This window comes from Haliotis cracherodii, unplaced genomic scaffold, assembly GCF_022045235.1.
Source record: "Haliotis cracherodii isolate W230 unplaced genomic scaffold, xgHalCrac1.p SCAF_8, whole genome shotgun sequence".
NCBI lineage: Eukaryota > Metazoa > Mollusca > Gastropoda > Lepetellida > Haliotidae > Haliotis > Haliotis cracherodii.
In genome coordinates, this window is record NW_027266341.1 from 59,780,905 (window position 1) to 59,807,118 (window position 26,214).

Consider the following 26,214-nt stretch of genomic DNA (forward strand, 5'->3'; position numbering starts at 1 on the left):
CAACGCTCACATTACACGATATCCATGTGATAATATAGTGAATCAATTTGGAAGAACACTACTAAACTTTTGCAGTGCCATGAATCTAAATTTATTTAGTCAGATGTGGTGATGACGCGGGCAACGGTGAGTGAGCGAGTGGGTATGGTTTTACGCCGCTTTTAGCAATATTCCAGCAATATCACGGCGGGGGAAACCAGAAATGGGCTTCGCACATTGTACCAATGTCGGGAATCGAACCCGGGTCTTCGTCCTGACGAGCGAACGCTTAAACCACTAGGCTACCCGAACGCCCCCGGGCAAAGGTGAATATACATTTATTGGTGCAAATGGTGCAAGTGTCATTGACTAAATGATCTCAACAACTCGTCTGTTTGCATTGTGTTCTCGCTTCAACGTTGAAACTACACAGAATCGGAACACGCGTCAATCACTGTACATTGCAGTCACGTGACCTTATCACTTTATGTATTACAGCTATCTGTTATGACTGTATGTGTTACAGCTATCTGTTATGACTATGTGTTACAGCTATCTGATTAAAACTGATGACCTTAAAAAATAGACTGATGGCTTAACAAGCAGTGCTGTTTCTGAAAGTTTAATTTCTTCTTTTATTTCTTGCTTTGTAAGTATTTATCATAAACATTTGTTATCAAATGAACAAAACAATCTTCTCAAACTTTATGCACTTTGTGTACCTTTTGTGGTTGTCACGTCACACTAAATCAGTTTTAGAGTCACATCCCATCAATAAAGCAACACTACTTTGATATATCATAGCCATAAAACTCAGTATGCAATGCGTAAGCAACGAAGATTAGCGATTTACAAATGTGGTCCCACTTTACTTGCATCCCTTCTCACGCCACTAGTGTCGCTTCGGTAATGATCTTAAGCTTAAAGGGATGGGCGTTAATGACATCCTTGCTGGAGACACTCACACATTTCACTGATTTGATGAACATTCTGGAGTCTTGCTTCTTTCATCTCCACAACATAGGGAGCATACAACATCAACTGACAACAGAAGCTGTCCATCTCATGGCTAGACCCTCGGTGATGTCAGTGATTGATTTCCGCAGCAGTCCAAAGGGCAACATCGCAAAAAAAAACAGCGTATGCAGAACACGGAATTACGAATTGTCACAAAAAATTGCTAAATGGGCTTATTTGAACAATAAAGGCGAAAAAATACCATTTGTATACCATACAATCTCTGATAAAAGAAATTGTAATATTCATGGGAATTCCGACTTCATGCTTAAATGTCCAAACCCCAATTTTCACATAGAATCTATCTCTGACGAGGATCAAGATCGTAAGTTTTCCCTTAAAATGAGATCGTGGTGTACAAAGTTGAAAAATCAATTGTTTTGACAGAATTGAACTTGTCGTTCAGTTCTAGTTTAGACCCCTCCTTCCTACATCTTCATCCAGCAGACCAGTTGAATCATATAATGAATAATGATTCAATATGTAATAAGTTAGCCGTTTTACTAACAAAAATGTATAAGCGTCGTTGTCACACACTTTTTAATATCATGTCACTACACAATTAATCCCGTTTAAATGCATTGATGTATATTTTATATTTTATATTTTAACTATTGATGTAATACGTATATTCGTGTCTTGTAGGCCAATGCTGGTCGGAGGATGTACTTTTAATTCATGTCATATTTGCAATGTTACCGATTTTATGCATCCGGTGACACGTTAATAAAATATTTTTCCTCTTCTTCTTCTTCTTCTTCTTCTTCTTCTCTTTTGGTCGGCTATGCTATCTGGGGCCGGGTAGCAGTATCTGTCTTAGGCCAGCAGTGGCAGCTTGTTTTGGCAGCGTGATAACGTTTCTTATAATTAAATATGCTACCAAGGTCGGGCAGCGGTAGCAGCTAATCGCCATTGGCAACGGTAGCTTTTTCAAGTACTTAACTAGCAACTTAGTAACCTACTAGCACCTGCACACCCTCGGCCATTTAATCCACGCATCCAGTTTAGTAGTCCATGCCACACCTTTGACTTATCACGCGATAATTACCTCTGACCACCGCATATGTCCACATCTAAAGGTCAGTCGGTTCAACACACGTATTCTCGTTATACCACTGGTATATATCGGGGTATGTGTTCCTATTATTGTCAATGTCTAAGAGTTTCCTGCACATGTCACACATGGGTTCTGATATATACTGTAAATGTGTGTATATGAAGGTTGGAGTAAGTTTGTAGGTAAGCGTTTCAACCACTGCCATATACTCATCCTTCCTTTTTAAAAAGCTGATGTATTCATTTTTATTTTCGTGTAGCCGTTTCAAGTATGCTGCCAGATCTTTCACATTTTTATAGTCATCCGTATTTATAAACGTTCCTTTCGGGAGACTTTTTAAAAACTGGCGCCCCCCTCGTGCTATAAGAATCACATCTTTGTTATACATGTGGAAAAACTTTTCGGTAATGTAGTCGTCACACAGAGAGTTTTCAAATGAGAGATAAAATGAATAATTGTTGGACGCCAAATCTTCGCAGGTTTCTGTTCCCTCTTTACTTCTGTTCCCGCATTTCTTTCCACAGTCTCCAAATATATCTACCTGAATACCTTGCTCTACCAGTCGCTTGACAAACACTTTGCGCTTGCTTTCACATGAACAGTGGCTCACGACCCAACCGGCCATTTTAGTTTTACTCTCAGCTATTTTACGGTAATCCTTTTTGGTCAGTTTCGGATTTTTAAGGATAATTCCGTATGGCATCCATACATCGGAATCTCGTCTGTAGGTGCATGTCCAGTTAAAGGAAGACTTCCATTTGTCCATTCTGTACACTCTTGACTTGACGTGAACTGGAGATTCTTGGGCGAAAAATACCCATGTCTGGTCTGGGTATCTGATCGGTTTATTGTCAGGTCGGATTTTAAAATGAACATCAAATACAACTGCATCTGCTCTAGATATCAGTTTCACGTCTGATGTTTCCCGACAGTTTAAATCTGGACAGTTCTTCAAGGGACGTAACTCTCCTTTGTGGGTGGGTGGGACATAATTTGGTCGCAAATACCACAGTATCAATTTAGTTGTATTCTTCTCAAAACGTATGGTATTACGAGGGAAACCTGACCTGGAGTTTGATGTTGCGTTCAACGAATCCGAAGTGAAGGCAGATCCGGATACTGCGTCAGCAGACTCAAGATGGATAATCATTTTGGCCGTGTTGGAGATGTTGACCTTCCCTTCCATCGGGGCCATCTTTGTCATGCCAGGAGACATTGACTTTCTTCCTAACATTAAGGAAACCAACAAACCAGCGACTGACACAACGAGAAATATAAAAGCAGTCTTTTTTCCGGGTGTGCTGGAGCTTTTCATCTGGAAATGGAAAAATAGTTATATTTATTGCAAGGATAAGAATAAGAGTACGATTAACTTAAGTCTACGTTTATATTCTGTTCGAAGTTTGTCTTTGATATGGACATTCTGGAGTTTTCTCTAACCTGCATTCCTAAATACGTACAGGCCTGACCTTTCACAAGATGGACAATAACTCCTCCAGTAAAGTGACCGATCCCTAGTATCCCGGTATCGGTGGTTGTACAAGATGTTTGCTTTTGAGGCTGATCATGCACACAGGGTGGATTATAGTTAACATATTTGAAATGGGGTTAAATATCGCGTACACTATGGCTCTTTTATAGCTACGTGCATGCACGTGTGTGTGTGGCTGCTTGTACTATTAGTCCGGACTGATGCCGATTTATAGAGCTAGCCCACTGAGATACCATGTCATACTGACTCCGAGCCGACCACTCCTTGTTTTGGCCCCTTAATGCCGAGCGCCAGACAGTACCTGTAAGTAGTATCTTTTAACGTGTTTTGATATGACGCGGCCGGGGATCGAACCTCGTTCGCTCTCCGGCCGGACGCTTTACCACTAGACCACGGAAGCGGCCCGTGTGTATTTGACAGAACTGCAGTATTGTATTTTAGATGTTTGTTTGTTTGTTGTTTAACGCCGCACTCAGCAATATTCCAGCCATATGACGGCGGTCTGTAAATAATCGAGTCTGGACCAGACAATCCAGTGATTGACATCATGATAATCGATCCACGTAATTCGGATACGATGACATACACCAACCAAGTAAACGAGCCTTACCATCCGATCGCCTTTTACGGGAAGCATGGAATCTTCACGGGTCGATTTTACATGTAAAATGTCTATTATATCTGTGTATTATATTTATTTGTTGCAACTGTCTATAAAACTTTAACCTTATTATCTTTCTCACCCTTGTTCGTTTGTTGATGTTTATTTATCTGATGAATCAATGAATGAATGGACGATGCTGTAACCATGTATCTGTTACAAACATTTGTTGTGCCTGCTCATGCGTAACTGGTGTCGTTACTCATTTTCAGTGATTCATATATATATACTTTTCACTGCAATTTCGTCTTTTGTAGTTGTAGTTGCTGTTTTAACTGGTATACCGCTAGACCAAAAATCAGTAATAAATATGTAAGAGATCTATCTTCCTCTGTAAACCAATGACAGAATCGTCAAATAAACATAGATCCTTGGCATACAACAGTACAAGTAAATCCCTAAAAATAGTCTACAATATACCCCTAAGACCGTTCTGCAGTATGACAGCATGTTATATACATGGGAAAGAGAAAACGACTTAAAACACAGCCTTGTCGTACACTACACAGAGATTCAAAATACTCCCCATTTGATCAGTCGGAAAGCCGAACTGAGGACAGAATGTCAGAATACATATTTCTTAATACTGAGATTAAGCTGCCTTTCACACTTCATGAGAGTAATGGCCTGTTAACTGAATCGAATTCTTTCTTAAAATCAACAAACAGACAATAAACACTTTTTGAAAGCTACATCTGAACTAAACATTGCAAAGCAAATATCAGTCGTGTAATAACCTTTCCGAAATCCACCTTCTGCCTCTGGAATACTGCTTCACAACTAGGTCTAGTATACCTCCGTATGCTTCTGTCTCCTTTACAACTAGATCTAGTTTACCTCGGTGTGCTGTTATCTGCTTGACAACTGGTCTAGTTTACCTCGGTATGCTACTATCTGCTTGACAACTGGTCTAGTATACCTCGGTATGCTGTTATCTGCTTGACAACTAGGTCTAGTATACCTCGATATGCTACTATCTGCTTGACAACTGGTCTACTATACCTCGGTGTGCTGTTATCTGCTTGACAGCTAGGTCTAGTATATCTCGATATGCTACTATCTGCTTGACAACTGGTCAAGTTTACCTCGGTGTGCTGTTATCTGCTTGACAACTGGTCTAGTTTACCTCGGTATGCTACTATCTGCTTGACAACAGGTCTAGTATACCTCGGTGTGCTGTTACCTGCTTGACAACTAGGTCTAGTATACCACGATATACTACTATCTGCTTGACAACTGGTCTACTATACCTCGGTGTGCTGTTATCTGCTTGACAACTAGGTCTAGTATACCTCGGTATGCTACTATCTGCTTGACAACTAGGTCTAGTATACCTCGGTATGCTTCTGTCTGCTTCACAACTAGGTCTAGTATACTTAGGTATGCTACTATCTGCTTGACAACTAGGTCTAGTATACCTCGATATGCTTCTGTCTGCTTCACAACTAGGTCTAGTATACCTCGATATACTACTCTCTGCTTCACAACTAGGTCTAGTATACCTCGGTGTGCTGTTATCTGCTTGACAACTGGTCTTGTTTACCTCGGTGTTCTGTTATCTGCTTGACAACTGGTCTAGTATACCTCGGTGTGCTGTTATCTGCTTGACAACTGGTCTAGTTTACCTCGGTGTGCTGTTATCTGCTTGACAACTGGTCTAGTTTACCTCGGTGTGCTGTTATCTGCTTGACAACTGGTCTAGTTTACCTCGGTGTGCTGTTATCTGCTTGACAACTGGTCTAGTATACCTCGGTGTGCTGTTATCTGCTTGACAACTGGTCTAGTTTACCTCGGTGTGCTGTTATCTGCTTGACAACTGGTCTAGTTTACCTCGGTGTGCTGTTATCTGCTTGACAACTGGTCTAGTATACCTCGGTATGCTACAATCTGCTTCAACGTTGAAACTACACAGAATCGGAACACGCGTCAATCACTGTACATTGCAGTCACGTGACCTTGATCAACGGGAGCGTCTCGAACAAGGCGCACGTGCAAATAATGCAGAGTATCGCTTCATCTGGAATGACAACAAAGAATCTATAACCTCTGTAACACGGACTCAACATCCCAGTTGAAAAGTGCACGGAAGATATATGTTCTGGTAACATTGATGATGCGGTTCATACTTTGTCCGAAGCCATCAGTTCTGCTGCAGAGTGCATGAAAAGATCTGGTGGTACTAACATTTATGATCAACCCTGGTTTGACAAAGATTGTCGTTATCACCGTTCGGAGAGACTTAGACTACTTAAATCCTTTAAACGAAAAACAGATCAGCCATCGTTAAATAATTATATAAGACAAAGAAATCAATATACAAATGTTACACGTGAAAAAAAGAGACAATACCAAGAAGACATCAAAAGCGCAATAGTTAATAATATACATAATGGTAAACTGTTCTGGTCTTCGTTGAAGCGTTTATCTAACACTCAGCCTACTCCAAAATCGGACATTAACATAAACCAATGGTTCAAATACTTTCAGGGTATGTTTGAAACTAAATCTGATACAGTCACCGAAGATGAATGTATAAATACGAACACCGATCAGCTTGCAGATTCTATTCTTGACTCTCCCATTCTCCAAGAGGAAGTTATTAATTCTATTAATTCATTAAAATATGGTAAATCAGCTGGTGCAGATAAACTTATAACTGAAATGTTTAAATATGACCAGGATGCACTGTGTCCAATCTTGACTTTATTATTTAATGCAATGTTGGATACTGCAGACTTTCCTTCTATGTGGACACTTGGAGTTATTGTCCCCCTCCACAACAAGGGTGATACTCAAATACCAGCCAACTACAGAGGTATAACAATACTGCAGACTTTCCTTCTATGTGGACACTTGGAGTTATTGTCCCCCTCCACAACAAGGGTGATACTCAAATACCAGCCAACTACAGAGGTATAATAATACTGCAGACTTTCCTTCTATGTGGACACTTGGAGTTATTGTTCCCCTCCACAACAAGGGTGATACTCAAATACCAGCCAACTACAGAGGTATAATAATACTGCAGACTTTCCTTCTATGTGGACACTTGGAGTTATTGTCCCCCTCCACAACAAGGGTGATACTCAAATACCAGCCAACTACAGAGGTATAATAATACTGCAGACTTTCCTTCTATGTGGACACATGGAGTTATTGTTCCCCTCCACAACAAGGGTGATACTCAAATACCAGCCAACTACAGAGGTATAACAATACTGCAGACTTTCCTTCTATGTGGACACTTGGAGTTATTGTCCCCCTCCACAACAAGGGTGATACTCAAATACCAGCCAACTACAGAGGTATAACAATACTGAGTGCTTTCAGTAAAGTCTACACTAACATATTAAATAAGAGATTACAGTTTTGGGGTGAATCATGTGATAAATATGTCGAATTCCAGGCTGGCTTTCGTCGGGGCTACTCTACAGCTGACAATATTTTTATATTGCAATCTATCATTCAGCGATATTTAGGTAAAAAGAGAAGTAAAGTGTATACACTTTTTGTAGATTTTTCGAAGGCTTTTTGTGGCGCGTATTAAACGTACATGGAGTCTCGCCAAAGATGTATAAAAATATCCAATCTATTCATAAATATGTTATCTCCTGCGTCAAATATGGAAACCAACTTTCAGATATTTCCAATGTGATACTGGAGTCCGTCAAGGCTGTTTACTAAGCCCCTTCCTGTTTAATATGTTCATTAATGACTTGGCTCTAGAAATTGAATCTAAATGTGAACCAGGAATCCAGTTTCATCCAGAGCTTCTTCAACTCTTTTTATTATTGTTTGCGGACGATGTCACTTTAATTGCTGGTACTGTATTTGGCCTACAGAAGCGCATTGATGTTCTTAAAGATTTTTGTCATAGATATTCATTAACTATTAACTTTGACAAAACTAAAGTAATGGTGTTCAGTAAGGGAGGAATGTTGTCGAAAAATGGTATTATGGAGATGTTAGATTAGAATGTGTTTCTTCTTATAAATATTTTGGTGTATCATTCTCAAAAAAATAAAATTGGTCGAACCATGTATGCAAAGCTGCACTTCAGGCCAAACACCGCTAACACGAAAACGTCGTTTTTCCGTATATGGTCATTGGACGGAAAAACGACTAAAAATTCATTAAAATTGATTAATTGGTTAGCGTCTAGAAAGTGTCTTCATGCGTAAAATGGACAGAAAAACGATGCTTTTTGCTCCGCCTTGTACAACTGTTAACGGCCAATCAGATGGCGCTGGTCCCCCGACGCACGTGCTGCCCAAGGCTTCCTTTCGGAAGCATTAGGTTTCGTATTTCTGGCATGCCTTGCTCTAGTATCTGTCACGCGCAGCGAGATTTGCTGATTAGTCAGTTTAAGGATATGTAACATGTTAATGGAATTCAGACACGCGCCAAGAAGTCAAACCAAACCATGTTACCAAGTTTATTGAGATAACATATCCCTCCGCTATGCACAGTTACCTCTATCGGATATTGGGTTGTGTTTCATTTGGTTATAACAGTAACTAATTTTGTAATGTGAAGTTTACACGATATACAGCTTTTCCATAGGACGAGTTGCGTCCCTTGGGCACGCCAGAAACCTATGATTGTGGGTTCGAATCCCGGTTCGCCTAGATTATGTTTCTAGGTTTGTCAGCACCATACCCGTGCTCGTGGGTTTCACCGAAGTGGTAAACGTCTGAGACCTGCATCACTTGGAGCTTTCCTCCCACATTAAGCTGACACGCCGTGATATAACTGTAATACTGTTAAAAGCGGCGTTAAACCCAACTCACTCACTCACCCATAGGACGAGAGGTGGGTCACATGATGTTTTTCACGTGACTGTATTCTTGAAATTACGTAAGCACTGACTACTTCCACATTCCATGGGTAAACCCAGGGAATTCCCTAGTACGAATTCATACAGAAGCGTTGTTTCTCATCATTTAGACCCTTTAATTTTGAACGTAGCGTCTTAGCATACTCTGGCATACTCAAGGATACCCTCGCTACAACCCATCCTAGAGAAAAAAAAACAAAAAAATCCGAACTATCGTAGTGACAATCTACAGCAATCTATGAATTTACCTAAGTATCTATTTGACACATCTTTCAATGATCGGCCAATTGATCAGTGATGACAAAGGCTTGAAATCGCCACAGGTTAATTAACAACTTCGGAAATATCTCCCGTCACGTTTATCTTGTCGGCCATTTTGACGTATTGTACTTGATGAAAATATATTAATGTATTACGACGCTCTGTCATTGTGATTGACTTACTGAGGTAGTTCTTAACAGACCTTCTCATCTAATAAGGATATTTTTTTTAATATATTTCTTGTAAACAAACTAAAACAGATGTTCCGCGCTTTTGGGGGAACTATTTTATTCCGGGATGGCCTATTAAAGTTAATAGTAAGTCAAGGCACCATGCGTGTATATGATCTGTTATTATATGTGTTTAACAAATACGGTTTTGGGCGTTAATAAAATACACTGACGCAAGTATATTCTAATCAATTGGATAATTGAATATGCTTTATTTTACATATTACATAACATCACTACACAAAATTTGGACAGTTGCAGTAACACACTACGGTGATCGCATTAAACACCACTTTGAACAGTATTTCAGTTATATCACGGTGTATCAGACTGATGTGGAATAAAAATCCGAAGTGGTTCAGGCCATCCAACGGGTGTTCGCGTAAAGGTGAGCGTATTCTGCCACACAGGTGGCACTCATCACAAACACATGCAAGGACAAGTCAATTGTTCACCTGAACAAAGAACACAATGCTGTCTAAAAACATGGACGAGTATAAACAATATGTTCCTATAGGTAATTATGGAATACTGTAAGGGACATTCTGGCGATCTCGCATTCTCGCCATCTCGACCTTTGGAAACGAGCTAAATATGACAAAAACAAGAGAATGCGTGTTTTTGATACATAGCACTTCTTGTCAAAAATCGACAACGCGAGAATGTGACATTTGGACATGATGAAAAATCTTGCAATCTCGACTTGTCAAATTAAGCCACAAAACCACAAAATCGCGAGAACGCGAGTATGCGACATCTTATTTTCTCGCGATCTCGCGTTCTCGTTTTCTGGACGCTGTCCGTGCGCATGAGTAATATAATAAGGTCAAGGCGCATGCGCACATTAGTAGTCATGCACAGTGGTCATGCTTCTTTCATGCTCTTCATTCTCCAAGTAGCATTAAGAAAATGTATGACTTGAATTTGAAAAATGCTGTGTAATTTACATACACAAAGTCCCATGTAGAATAGAGTAGACTCCTCTCCCTTTGCTGCTGTTTTCTATGTACTTAAAACCCTCAACATGATAAATATAATTTAACAAAAGAAATTGTGTACATGAATGTTCATGGATAGTGAAAACATTAAAATGTCCGGAAGCTGAAAAAAAAATCACTGTCAGTGAGAGTAAATATTGCTTAAAGCCACATCAGCAGTATTGCAGCTAATAGCTCTCTATAGATATAAAACACATTTGATGATACAGCCCGAGCCAAGTCGGACCCAACACAAGCCAAACACTTCTGATAGAGACTATGTTGAGAATGTAGAGGGAAAAGGGCTTCACTTTGAGCACCTTGTTTTCTTTAAATACGATAAACTGTGACATTATAAAGTGGTATATAGGTAGATATAACACTAAATCAAAGGTGTAAACACATTTGAACATACATCTGTGTGTTTAAAGTTGATTTTGACAGCCCGGGCCAAGTCGGACCCAACACAAGCCAAATACTTCTGATAGAGACTATGTTGAGAATGTAAAGGGAAAAGGGCTTCACTTTGAGCACCTTGTTTTCTTTAAATACGATAAACTGTGACATTATAAAGTGGTATATAGGTAGATATAACACTAAACCAAAGGTGTAAACACATTTGAACATACATCTGTGTGTTTAAAGTTTATTTTGACAGCCCGGGCCAAGTCGGACCCAACACAAGCGCTAGCCAAACACTTCTGAGAGAGACTATGTTGAGAATGTAGAGGGAAAAGGGCTTCACTTTGAGCACCTTGTTTTCTTTAATTACAGCCATCTGAGACACTATAAAGTGGTATTTAGGTGGATATAATACTAATCTATAGATGTGAATTCATTTGATGATACATCTGTGAGGTTTAAGTTGATTTTGACAGCCCGGGCCAAGTCGGACCGAACACTTCTGACATAGATTTTCTTAAGAAAATACAGTAGAAATGCTTCACTTTGAGCCCCTTGTTTTCTTTAAATACGATGTACCGTGGCATTATAAAGTGGTATTTAGGTAGATATAACACTAATCTATAGATGTAAACACATTTGCAGATACGTCTGTGTGTTTAAAGTTGATTTTGACCGCCCGGGCCAAGTCGGACCCAACACAAGCCAAACACTTCTGATAGAGAGAATGTAGAGGGAAAAGGGCTTCACTTTTGAGCACCGTGTTTGCTACTGCAATATGAGACACTAAAGTGTTTTATAGGTAGATATGATATTATAATTAGTCTATAGATGTAAAGCATGTGTTGTAATTTTAGAATCGCTTTGACAGTTATTAACACGTGTTTTGTCAGTCCTATGACATTCGCGAATATCCACTTACAGAAAACATCCTGTGTTGGTTTAACATGAATTAGTAAAGGTTAATTAGGTATGCCAAACACGTTAATTAATGAAAGAAGAGTAGTCAAAACACTGTCATTTCGAATTCCTGCCCAGGACATCACACCCCTGCACGCTAAGGTCGGTGAGAAACCTTCTCATCAAAATAAAGACACAATCAAGACACTGACTTTTCGGTATGAACTCTCGGTATGTAGCTATAATTATCAGTTTATTACATTGCTGAAGATACATTTTGATTCAAACTCAATTAAATGAGCAAAACTATCCGTTTCTGGACATTTGAGATCTGCCTAGATATGCACGTTTCGTTTTATTATTCTGCAATCCATTTTTAGTTACCCGCTGGCCCGGCCCGGCCCGACTTTTCTTGGCCCGACTTTTAGGCAATCCCGTATTGGGGTCTTTGCTTCTCAGTGAAGAGAGCTTAGCGACGGCCATGAAGTATTCCTCCCAACCTATGTACCCTTTCCTCTTCTCAATCTTAGCATTTTCACAGCTTGAAACACAAACGTACAAGAGAGGGATTTGTAGCAAATGTAACTGATGACATCTCGAATCTGTACGGGTCAAGCTGGAACTATAAGTGCAGGTCCAACTATCACTATGAGTGCATGTTACACTGGCACTATAAGTGCTTGGGTTGTAGTTTCTATTACCTTGGATTTTTTTGTTCCATATAAGGAGGCAATTCTCGGAACACATCAGGACTTAGTCAAGTTTGTGGCGGTAGGACTAATTATCAAGTTATTGTTATGGAAACGTCACTGTATCACCAGTTAAGCTTAGACATTTAAAGTTGGAAGTACTAACAACTTGTACTGACATTGTCTGAGATTTCGGTGTCAATTTAATTTAGTCCCACCACATCAACAGGCAACATGGGTCTCAAATATGAAAACAATACTTTAAACGAATCAGTAGTGCATGATGAATGATCAAACCTGCCTTGGCGGACAGACGCTCACACGTCACTTATTTCAGTTTCATAACTGCTTACAGTAGCGGACTACCAAGGAGCTGTCAATGCAGTACATGGGCAGATGTTTTCAGTTGTGTCAATGCAGTGACGTTTGAGGCGAGCGGTGAAGCCATTTGTGTACTAAACATCCTGTTGCCAAGATAACATGCACGTTACTAATGATATGTCCAATACACCCTACCAACATATTTATTGTTACTTCATATTCACAACCATTATGGTTTAATCTACATTTTAATATAGTTTAAGGACATTAATGTTATTTGACTTAAACGACACCAAGGGGATAGTCACCGATGTTTAGAGTCTTCATCATTCAATCTGTATAGATATGGACACATATTAACGAAGGGGTGGCTTTGCTCACACCGTACATGCAACAAGTGCTATCATATAAAAGTGTCTCTCTAGTGCAGTTCCTTGTCTGGCTGATGTCTGTTATCAGCCGTGCTCTGACAGACCAGATACTCCTGCTATTCTGATAATGCTTGTCCGTAATATGCACTAGTATACACCATTATTGCCACCTCTGTAGGCGATTCTAGGAACACTTCATGGTCAAGGTAGAATTGAGATGAACATACTGTGCGATTTCGGTGTAAAATGCAGTTTTGTCCCATCAAATAAACATAGGTCTACAATGAGAGCACTGTACACGTTCCGCCATTTTCAATTTCAGTGGCGGCATATCATTGCTACTATCAAGTAGCTATCAATACAATAAATTGGCAACATACTTTCCGTAACAACTCAACTTGTTCAAACATCCTGGCAATACTGCATCAGCGTTAACTGTACAGTTGCAATTACCCATTCAATTATCATTGTTACATTTATCAACATTGCAGGTTGCCATGGAACTTTGGAATTCCCTGAATGTGAATTGCTGAACTTTTATGAAAGTTCACAACATGTCTAATTTAAGGACATCTCGTGATCCTGCGGTAGTCAGAAGAGCAATAAATGACCTTTTATACAAAAATGTATCTCAAACACCAATGGTATAAACACCACTCTTATGTAACATATGTACTATTATGGCAATCGACGTTTACCTGGTCTTTTCTTTTGGGTTTTGTGAACCCATGGTAGCACTTCTTGTTCAGTAGGTGTGCAGACCTGGCGTATGATCACCAACCCAGACTGTAGCTGTTATATATATACCTTACATTCTCGTCTTGATTAGACAAGTCCTGACATGATTGTGCAGTAAAGATACGAACTGTATTCTAATGGGTTGTTTTGTAATTTCACATACAAAAATACAAATTGACATCGGACAAGCATTCAATCAGATTCTCAAGATCACCACACATGGCGACAATGGACACTGCACACAGTATCACTGGATGAACACACTAAAGAATGTGCCACCAGTTGGTTCCCAATAAGTCCAAACTAACAGATAAACATCAGCCCATTTTCTGCGAGGTAGTATATTTTTTTAAAGAAGTAAAACAATCTATATTACAAACACACCTTATCCGCCTCGTAATGGTACATTGGGATTGTCCAGTTCAATAAATGTTCATGTTTGGAGATGAAATCGATGGATGTTCTTAGTATAGAACTCAATTCACGTTGTCCTACTTCTTGTCTGTTTAGTGTGTCTGGTTTTATTGATACTGCACACTGGTTAACACTGTTTCAATGAAGCTTTTCCTAGTATACCTTAAATATAGTAGATGAGCGATGTGATACAAGGAAAAACGTAAATAACATATAACAATACACCGATTATTCCTATCCTGATGACAGCATTACATTCATACAATGCATATTTCGTTCTGAATCTTGCCCTTTACTGCTAGGAACATAAAGGTTCAAGGAAATTGAAAACAATTCTCAGAGATGTACTCTTGAAGTTCCTGTTTTTTTCCTCGATTTCAAGTTCAAGAAGTTCTGTCAGAAAATAAATCAATGTTAAATGTTAGACCCAGGGAATATGGCAGTTTGAGCCCAGCCTAGGTTATGTTGACCCAAGTATTGCAGTTACCAGCAGATCACTGCTGAGCACTGATCCAATCGTGTAATTTTCATTCCTGTTGTGAGTTTCATGATCGAGAATAGTTCGCCAGTTTGATGTCTGCATTTCCCATTTCCAATACATATAATGTTATGTAAACAACCTGTGCCAAGTTAGAGTTGACACGCGAGTGTCAATACCGGAACGCCCCCGGGGATATATTTCTCCCACATTGCTACTCCCATCCTAGAACAAGGTTTCGGGTTACATGTCACCCTGCAAGTGTCAGCTGGGTAGATTGCGAGCACGGGTTGTATTTACCTTACCGTTAACGTTAACTGAGACATTTTAAGTTTGAAGTGCTAGCAGACGTTTGAACATTGTGTAAGCAATGGCACAGTTTTTTATATGTGTTCTTTCTTAAATAATATGTAGATGAAATCATATAAACTTCAACAACGTGTGTGCCGTCACGAACTGCATGGGACGGTGGTAAAGTGACATAACTTTATGTATTAGTCTCATGTCAAAGGGGATGAATATTCATCTCTTGGTGTTGTTATTAGTCAGATTATTAACTTTGTGTGTGTCCGTTCATAATAAGATAATATATATACCCTGCACTACACACGTAGCAGATTTCTGCAAGTGGTTAAAGTTTATCTGCGGTAACCGTATGCTGTGTTCCTCCCTGTCAATAACAAAAGTTTAGCTTAATCCACTCCAATTAATGACCTAACGTGACCTAGTTGTAGTTTACTGTTGCTTACAGTTCTTGGAAAGGGTGGAGCTATATCTGCTGATCGCCTCAACAATAGACAGACACGGGACGGTGGTCCCAAGCAAAGTACACGCAACACGTTACTGTGTGTCCTATTTGAAATAGAAGAAACGAGTCATCCTTAAAATGTCTTAGTCACAAACATATAGTGTTGGCAAGAAAATATTTCATCTCTGTTCTGTAGAAATATATCAGCATCTCATTATATATGTTCTTGTTTTGTTCCATTCCGATTGTGTTTGTTGTTATTTATATCTGCTGAATGTTTTCTTTGTTGGTTATTTGAAAAGTAGATATTGCTGATTTTTAAGTGACTGACATCTCAAACATTTTGTACACATTTTACTAAAATCGTTTGTAAGGAAATAAACATGACACCACAGGTAGTGGACTATCTGCTGATCATGAATTATTTTTGTCCTGATATATAACAAGGAAGACTTAAAATGCAATCGATGTGGACAGGTACTTAGTATTTAACAGTATCGCGTTACTTATTCACGAAGTGTTTGTGGTTTTGTGATGGCAATGTCCATCAGTAAACATACGTTATTGACGCATTGTACTGGGAAGGACATGTATTATATAAAATCACAACACTGCAAAAAAGAAATCTATATATACAAGCTTGTATATGCTTTGGAAAGATGATATATCCAAAGCATATACAAGTTTGGAATGATGAGATATACAAAAATATACAAGTTTGTAAATATGACATGTACAAAAATATACAAGTTTGTATATATGATGTATCAAAAATTGTTTTTCTTTGTATATATCAGTAAAGGGAGATAATTGTTATGTATAATTCGTGTATAATTATTGTATATGTGCAAAATGAAGAGTTTTAAGTTGAGCACTGTGTTGCTTTGTAAATGTTGGTAAAGGGGGATATTGCTATGTATTATTCTATAATTGTTTTGTATGTGCAGAAAGCCGATCAAAATTATTAGCAAGTTACAAATAAAACTGATATAGTGGCGTGTAACATTACTGGAATGTTTAATTAGTACTCCTCACTGTCAGCGGGAGTCCTTTCTCTCCTTGCAGTGATATTGGCGGGCAAGCGATCGTGGCGTCTGGTACTTTTCCTGGCGCGGTGCTTATAAGTAATTATGACATGGTTTATATTTGTTTACAACCAACAATCGTCTAGCTATTCGCGTCGATTGTTCCCAAGAATTATGGCTCACATTTAACCGTCCCGTTATTTTGCAGATTGTTCTCTTCATTGGTGAAACAGCACACACCTAAATCCTATTCACTTCCCCCAACATTGTTAAATATGTATGCAAACTGATCAACATGTCTTTATGATATTTGATAAGAACGTGATTTTATGGAATGTGTCAAGGCTACCATAATGCTTTACTAAGACGCGTGTGCACGTGCTTTTATATTTGTGTACGCGAGGTGCTCATGTATATTTGTATATGCGAGGTGCTCGTGTGATATATTCTACTATAATCCATGGGGTATGGGGAGGGGAAGGGGGAATGGGGTGATCTGTACAAGATGTTAATATACGGATTCCCCGACATTCCGCAGTAACAAAAGTAGTCCGCCTCGGTGGACATGGCTTAAGGTTTTTACATTCTTTGGGAAAGGAATGCAATAACATGTGAACAATTTAGTTAATCGGAATGCAGGAATTTCAATGCACACAGCGAAAATTTAATAATTATCCTATAGACGGGACGAGAGTAATAATACACTGAATACCGCAACAAACTATCAATACCCAATGTGAATTATAACATGTGAGTGAACGCTCAATGGCTCAGTCATTTATCGTAAGCCCTGGTCTCCCACACTCCCACTCAATTGTCAAAGAGAACTGGCAACCTGGTGAAGGGAAGCGATTAAATTGATGAGCTAATGGGAACGTTTCAGCTTGCATAATATTGTTTTATTTAACCAGAACCTTCACAGAAAGGTTAATGAACCCTGATGGCAAAGGTTTCAGTATAAGTGAAATTATAGTTAACCCAATATTTAAAATATTGGAAACGTATCATCATTTTATTTTAGTACCGATATTATGAGCATAAACTATTCAAATACATACCTTTGATATCCGGAATGATACATAACTTTCTAAGGCTTGAAAACATTTGAAAATTATATACTTACAAATGTTTCCCCACCTAAGGAAACGTTCATATTTCAAACCCTAGTACACTTAGAAAGGACTGAGAAAGTTCAGCACTACTATTACAATAAAAAGGAATGCATTCGAATACTCTGTGATCAGCTTTTTATTTAATGCCTTGGAAATGTCAGAAAATCCGGTCAGAGCATTCAGGATAATGGTGTTTGTGCATACAACAATACACGGTGATCATATGTCTCAAAGTTGAAGCTCCATATCAAATAAAAGCCCAAAGTTAATTCATATCGGAAAACACCACATAAAGCCGGTCACAGCATACATTTCCTATTGTATTTGCGTTTGTTTCAATGGTGTAAAATCCGGCTTTTAGAAACTTGTAATGTGTTTCCAGATAGAGAGCAAACTCGTTACGATTCAAGATATGTATAATTATTAAATACTAATCACAAATAATCAAGTCATTGTGATCCTCACGAGTTATGCAGATTCACGTATCATTCAGTTACGTGTTAGAAATATTACACTGACAATTATCTGGTCATCTCCATTTTATTTAATAACAGTAACTCCAACGTATGTTTCTTGACGTCCCCTGAGGCGGTCGGGTAGCCTGGTGGCTCGTCACGCCGAAGACCCGGGTTCGATTCCCGAATTGGGTATAATGTATGGACCCCATTTCTGGTGCCCCCCGTCGTGATATTGCTGGAATATTTCTAAAAGCGGCGTAAAACCATACTCACTCACTTACTCACTTGACATCCCCTACTGTGTGAAATTCGATGCTGAGTGAAAAGCTGATTTAAAGGGCATGTCATTCTTTGTTCTAATACAGTTAATCTATAAATTCCAAAAAGATATTTACTCTGGTAAAGGATCCGTATCATATGGATGATACATGTTTTTTTTATTGCAGATACTGGGGTAATAAAAGCACAACAGAGATACTTTCCCATGCCACACTGCAGTACCGTCAAAAGAACCACCAAACTGAAGCGCTTGTAAATCATCCTCTCCATAGTCTGTTCCTGGTTCCTATCACAACAAAGGATGAAGATCCTTAATGTCTATAGAAATGGCTGGTGGGAAAATCATTCCGCATCTGACGGAGAGAACATCCCGTCACTGATAAGGCCTACATATACATGTACACCAAGATTTTACATCATGGTTTTACAGGATCCTTGTTTTGTTAGTGAGAATATATCAGAAAGAATGTTTCAAAGTCCATGTTTGTGTCAGATGGCTACAAGGAAGTTCTATTTCATCCCTGCGAGTGAGTGTTTTGACGACGCAGTCAACAACGTTCAAGCCAGATCAGGAATCGAATCGTAGAAGTGTGACAGAAGTATTCCTGTTGTGGTGGTTCTCTTGCACTCCTGCATTTTGTTCAACATGTTATAAGAAGATGGTCACTGAGAGGGGTCCTCGCCATATCGCTCCGAGAAATCCACACAATATCGCGCGACAAAGCGATAATACGAAACACAATGACAAAACAATAGAATTAGACGATGGAGCGATAGTACGACACGACAAGTTGATAGCGTGACACGACATAGGGATAGAACGACATATTATGGTGATAACATGACATGTTATCACGATGAATGCGAAGCAAAAAGGCCATAAAGCGATATGGTCACGCGATACGATGATATGGCAAAAGAACAACATGGTAATAGAGTAATATTTTGATATGACAATATGATGGTATGACAACAGACCGATATTGTGTAATTGCGGTATGACAATGTGACGACATGACAAAACTTTTAACTGAAGCTGAGGTTGATTGGCCAATTGCAAATGCAAGGAGCATAATATTATGCAAATGACCGAAAGTAGTGGCAGAGCGACATCATTACCCGAACCCTAACCATATACATGATATATTTCATACCTTGTTGTCTTCATATATATACTTAAGATTTACATTGTCATTGTTTTAAGCGTTCAAAGCGCAACAACGACCACATGCATATTGCAAAAGTAAGAAATGGTAACACCACATTACAATACGATCAATGCACGTTCATGGTGGGGTGGTTTTGACTGGTAGCAACTGTTTTACCTGTGACGTCGTGCCACGTCTCAATGAAACTCAACAGAGCAACCTCGTAGGTCGATTGGAAACAGGAGACTTGCAGTCAGTTGTAGACAGGATATTGAAATGTGTGCCAAGACACCATCAATTCCTTTGGTATCGATACGAAAAGCATGGCACGTCAATTGACTGACCCAGGTCGAGCCGTCCCCGTGTTACAATGGCTTCCAAGGTCCGCTTCATACGGCTACGTTATTTGCGATTCTCAAATTCTCAACTGAGCCGCAAGCAGTATATGCCCCAAACAGCGATGGAACATTGTTCAGCGACATTTGGGTAAGCGATTTATGCCGCACTGAGAATATGGGTAAGCTAGGGTGCACCGACATCGGCAGATCGACAGATTTGGATTTGGCAGCAAAATAATGTAGGCAAATTTCTCTCACACAGGTAGAATATACCTAGTGCCAGGCAACTGAACGACCCAACGCTATTGCGCTGAAACTCTTCAGCCGCATGTTGTTTCCATCAAGTTATCCTTCAACACGACAATGCTAGACTGCATACAACATGTGTAACTGTTGATCTTACTTCTATGAAATCAAAAGGCAGGAGAAGTATTCTCATCATTCAGGAAATAAAACATGAAAGAGAAAGAGTTTGAAAGAAAAACAGCCCGCTCACTGTTGAGAATTTATTTTACGCTGTTCCCCATAGTACATAGTGCTTTTTGAAGATATCTACTTGTACTTTAGGGAACTAAAAGAATGTACTTACCGCAAGATCCCACTTTGATCTTGTCACTTCCGACAACGAATCGTAAAAGAGAAATCCTGTATATAAACGGACATACATAATAATATTGTAACAAAAGCGTTGTACATGAATAGCGAGTGAGTATGGTTTTACGCCGCTTTAAGAAATATTCCAGCAATATCACGGCGAGGGACACCAGAAATGGTCTTCACACATTGTACCTATGTCGGGAATCGCACCCGGGTTTCCGGCGTGACGAGCGAACGCTTTAACAAAATAGTGGCATAGATCCACATCTGACACCAAAACAAGTATTGTTGATAAATAGTGTGGGGCAGTCTGGTAGTCCTTTTTTTTCAAGCAGAAAGGGCATGTCAAACAAACAACACACCAGGGAGTGGTCATCCAAGCGGAATGACATACTTTATTTTTTAACTGATACTATTAACGATTAACTGAAACTATAAACATGCTTAAACACGTTTATATGCATGCTGGTTATGTGTTGAAGCTTTATATAATCTAATGACTATACTGTTGTGTTATGAACAGATATGTTTGTTTTAAGGAAATGATTCACATAATTACGTTTCCATAAATATATAAATAATCCTCGCCCCGACATACGCTACCCTCAGAATATTTAAAAGTCAATTCCTGAGTAAATTCGAGGTTATGAATTTTCATTTGCGGTGGACAAATAGTTTGTTTTAGATCTAGTCTGTGTTTACAAAGGAAATTCATAGTCTTTCACCATCTGCTGGAATTGCCGCCGTGAACGATACAATAATATGCAAGCTTTTTAAAGGATGGTAGATATTCAGAATTCAGTTGAATATCCAACCAAGCCTAAGGTTTCATTCTATGACTTTTCTGGAGTTTGTACAGAATTACAGCTTTTTAAACATTCTGACAACATGCACAAACCTGAAATTCACACGTGTATGGTACTATCCGGGGGAACTACATGCATTCTTAAAAGAGGGATATGTCCTTATAAGTGAATTTGTAACATCGTACCTCACAGTAACACTATTACAAGTGTTGTTTCAATTTAATCCACTAGGTCACACTTACTAGCATGCAACAGTCTTACCTTATTCACCTTCAAACTCAGATCTGTGCAACTAAGAATATTCTTTCACAGAATGTAGGCAAATGTATTTGTAATAATTTATTATACATGTAAGTGTTTTATGTGTAATGTTTTCCTTTATCATTCAAGTTAAAGTTCCATATAATTGGTCATTCTTGTTGACTCTTCGCTCCTTCATTTCATGTATATTTTGTATTGGAATAACGATGATTATTTTTCATTGTCTGTGAAATGACTTTTGAAGATATTGGGATACTCAAATAGCATAAAACAATCTAATGATCTCTGTCTTTCTATTAGTAGTAGGCACTTCCTTTCCCTAGAAGACGTCTAATTGGTAACAACGTTGTAAATAGTGTTTAATCCTTGCCCGATGAGTTAAACGGGTTTTAATGCCTAAATATGTTTGTATCCTAAGCTTGTTTCGGAATTGTTTAGAATGAAAACGTTTCAGATTTAATTAGCAAAGCAAAATGATACAATAATCAGTTAATCAAGTACATTTAATATCGAAATGTGTTTGTGTTTATTATCTAGTAAGTATATGTGATTGATCACTTACAGTCGTTAATGGTGTCACTAAACGATCGACATTTCTCTTCTGATACGCTTGATTTAATTGCATTATGATTAAATTTCACCAAGACCCCCAAAATAAGTTAGCTTTGATATAACGATTGTAACAGCAGAAGATTGACGCGCGAAAGACACACAGATTTTTCTATCGTACATTTGAGGGTAAACATGAACGAACGAAGCCGTGCAGGATGCCATACAGAGATTTGACTTCAGAACACACAGTGAAGTTTATTAATGATGATATGTTCATTCATTCGTGCAATAGATATGACAATCATGAGTGCTGACTCTATAGGGTTTCGCAATAGAACATTCGGAAGAAATAAAATTTACTTACAAGACTAGTACACAACAAAGTCATCAAGTGAATATTAAATAAATTGATTCACGATATGGCAACATCAAATCCTATATTTGTTTGACGAAACAGGTTTAAAGCAATCCAAATTGTACAATCATTATCATAAAATAGAGCATGTTACATATGTGTTTCGCTACCCCTCTCACGTCAAATACATAAATGTATAAAAAGTTTTAATAGAATTCAAAATCACAATTATTTTTACATTATAACTAAAACTATGGAGCTTAGCATGTCGAGCCAACAAACTATTGTATATATTTTCACCCTTAGAATTTATGTTTACTGTGTTTGCGGTGGGGTCCAGACAATTCCTCAAATGGACAACTCCAAATACTTCTTTGATAGGCATTTAGAAGTTGGAGTACCAAGTAAGGATAAGAATTTATGGATGAACAACTTCTTTATTACAATTAAGAGCTCCAAATACAACTGCGTAAAATATTAATGCCAAAATTTGGAGAAAATTACCAATTGGACTAAAGCAAGTAAAATTTAATCCAAAGAAAACACAAACTATTCAATCGTGGTTAGAGGTTATGTACAAGCATCTATTGCTCATGTGTTTGTTCCCATATCTGGGCTAATTGTACCAAAGAACAAAAATCACTCCTAGAGGGTTCACACGTAGATTCATTACGGACTATTTGTGGGGTGACAAGGGGTACAAGTCATGAGGAACTTTACAGAGAAACTAACATAGCCAAATGAAAACACTATTTCACAAGATTGAAAACATTTGTTCTGTTAGTGATTACTTTTAAAGAAATCGAACCAAGTTACAGGCTACATGTTGCTGAACAGAATGCTATGCCAAGTCATTCCTTCCTGATACCATTAATAATTGGAATAGTCACCTGATATAGAGGATATAACTATTATTATAATTGGACAATGTTACTAATATTCAGTTATACCAGATTTTGTCACGTAATCATTTATCGGCCCGGACTCGGTTGTAGTGATAAACATCCATCGGCTTGAAAGACACATCTCAGATAACGCATCATGCATGCTCTTGTGGCTATCCCATATTCTGCATTTTTTTCACATGCCCTAACTACAATATTTTAAGAAACGATTCATCTTTCTATTCGAAAGGTTAGAGTTTGAATTCAGTGCTTTATGGGAAACAAAATCTGTCAATTTAGCTATTTTGAATTTAGTCCCTATGTACATCCTCATATTTTAAGATATGTATTAAGTACTAAAGACTTAAATAGCTTTTCTTAATAATAATTGAATACTTTTCCATCAACCGCCCCAAACGGGGTAGGGCGGCACTTTTGGGATGAATGAATACAGACTGCCATGTTGTCAGAGTAGATCTGTAGATCTTAATTTTATGAAAAGTCTCTCGTAACCCTGTATAGGGTGGCTCGTTACACTTTATACTTGTATACTTTTACATATGATATGTATTTGAGATATATTTTTTTGTATTTTAAAAGTATGTATAAATCATTGTAATGAGGTGAGACTATAATAAACTGTCTGTCTGTCTTAACTATCACCGGGTGTGACCATGTAGACAGGATTTCATTCGGGTTTCTGATTTTGATAATTACTCCATGAGCATACTGAGTATTGGTGCTTGGGGATATAAAATGTAACAGTTTGTTATCAGAGGAGTTGGATAGTGAACTTTTAGTACCAGGTAGATATGATATCTGTACGATTTATGACCCTTTCTTTCTCTTTGTCAAAGGATTGTGGGTATATGTGTGGGTAATCCTCTCACGTTGATGGCAGAAAGTCACTCAACCAGTTCATGTATTCTACGTCAAAGAAGACCAAAACCCTTGTATAATTACAACCTCCTCAGAACACCAATAACAATGAAATGTAGAAATTAACAAACATGACCAACATTATTATTTCATGTTAATCTTTGTGCCATGCATGTAAATATAGCTTTATAAACATATGCATACTTTTTCAGTTTGTTTGAAGGCGTGCATAAATACAGTTGATTCTGAAATTCTTTAATCATGTCTTTTTAAGGGTATTTTTTTGTACTTTCATCCCAAAACAAAAGTTGCACTTTTATCTTCAAAAGCGGAATAATATTCATGTTATGACCTATAAGTCAATTTTTGATTTAATACAAATTACGTATTCATGTTGCTTTGATGTTATAAAGTTGTTACAGACCCAGGGACTGACTAGGTTCATTACATGTCATAAAAGTGCCGGGACATAATGTGGTGGCAATTCATTCTCTAATTAATAATACCTGTCACAAAGGGACGGCCCATTTGGGTTTGTGCTCTGGGAATGTGTTACGCAATATGTGTATTCACGAAACAACATTCAACAAACTATTTACTTAGTCCTGTGATGTTGACATTAATGAACATATAAGTAGATACAACACCGGTAGATGAATAGATGAATAACAATTCGTTCTTAACAGTGTGCGAAATACGCATAATGTCGGAAAGCGCAAGTTAAATCCCCAATTACTGACTTCGTTCTTAAATAAATCACAACTCGCCATTTATACCTGTATCACTGTGTAGATTCTTTTATATTTTCATGATGTAAATCACGTAAAATACGTCACTCAACCAGTTCATGTACTCAAGCTTCATAAATACATAATCTTAACATGGAAATTGCATCCTTGATGTACTATTCTGTATTAGATATATGCTCCAGTACCGCCGCTGGTGGTTTAATTTATGAGAAATAAACATAATTTGGTTTGCACCCAACCATGCGCGTGCTAATTTATACAGACCAACGAAGCTTTTTTCAAAGTAGAAATTAAGCAAACCGAATATTTATCAAATTGATTATTGCTAGAACATATGCATGAACAACAAGTACTATAATCGGAAACATATTTACATGTCATATATGCATCCGGATGCTCAAAATCACAATACAATGCTAATATTCCAATATTTGTGTTCCAGCGAGTGAATACCCAATAGACAAGGACAAAACCAGCTCTACAGACACAGATTCTCTCAAAGGCAACAAGGTGCAGGCTATATAATTTGGATACTATACTTATTCTGTTAAGGAATTGGCAACATCAGCAAATAGAGCTCTTTGTGTTCTTATCTGTAAATTTAAATCAGCGGGTGGTATGTAATTTTCAGTTTTTGATAAACTGTATGATAATCTTGTTCAGCCTATACTTTCGTACGGTTCGGCAATCAGGGGTCTCAAGCAATTCAGCTGTATTAATTCTGTTCATAACAGAGCTGCTCGTTTCCTGCTTGCGGTTATTAACAAAACTCCAAATCTATCAGTCCGTGGCGAATTAGGATGGACAAGCCCACTTACAAAACAGCATATTGAAATATTTCGTTTTTGGCGGCGAATTCAAGCGGTCGATCCAAATAGACTTCTTTGTTGGATTAGAAAATGGTCTACAAAATTCTGTAAACCCTGGGTAAACAATGTTTTGGATTTGCTTAATAGTTTAGATCTAACTGTCTCTGACAGTCTGCATTTAACCCAATTCGATTTTACCCGTCCAAAATATAAGCTATTAGCGTTAGATGAGCATAATTGGTCAGAATTGTGGAATGAGGTTTACAAAATGGAAATAAGCTTCGTACTTATCGATTGTTCAAACACTCGCTGTCTCCTGAACCGTATGTAACATGTATAATGAACAGGTTTCATCGTAGTATCTTTAGCAAGTTACGCTTCGACACATTA

At 38.2% G+C, this 26,214-nt stretch overlaps 1 protein-coding gene across 3 annotated transcripts in view; it reads right to left on the reverse strand.

Annotated features, from left to right (window-relative positions):
• Positions 1-1,632: 1,632 nt before the first annotated feature.
• Positions 1,633-26,214, reverse strand: part of LOC139450443 (alpha-(1,3)-fucosyltransferase fut-6-like) — a 53,334-nt gene continuing 28,752 nt past the window's right edge. Inside the window, exons 2-3 of one of the 3 annotated variants that reach the window (XM_071232149.1) lie at positions 20,522-20,577; positions 1,633-3,368 (exon numbers count right to left, since the gene is read on the reverse strand). In XM_071232149.1, coding sequence (XP_071088250.1) covers positions 2,070-3,368 — 1,299 coding nt within the window. In that variant the 5' untranslated portion in view covers positions 20,522-20,577 and the 3' untranslated portion in view covers positions 1,633-2,069. Of the gene's footprint in view, positions 3,369-20,521; positions 20,635-26,214 lie in introns of those variants that run through there. The other 2 variants (XM_071232147.1, XM_071232148.1) reach the window with 2 other exon arrangements.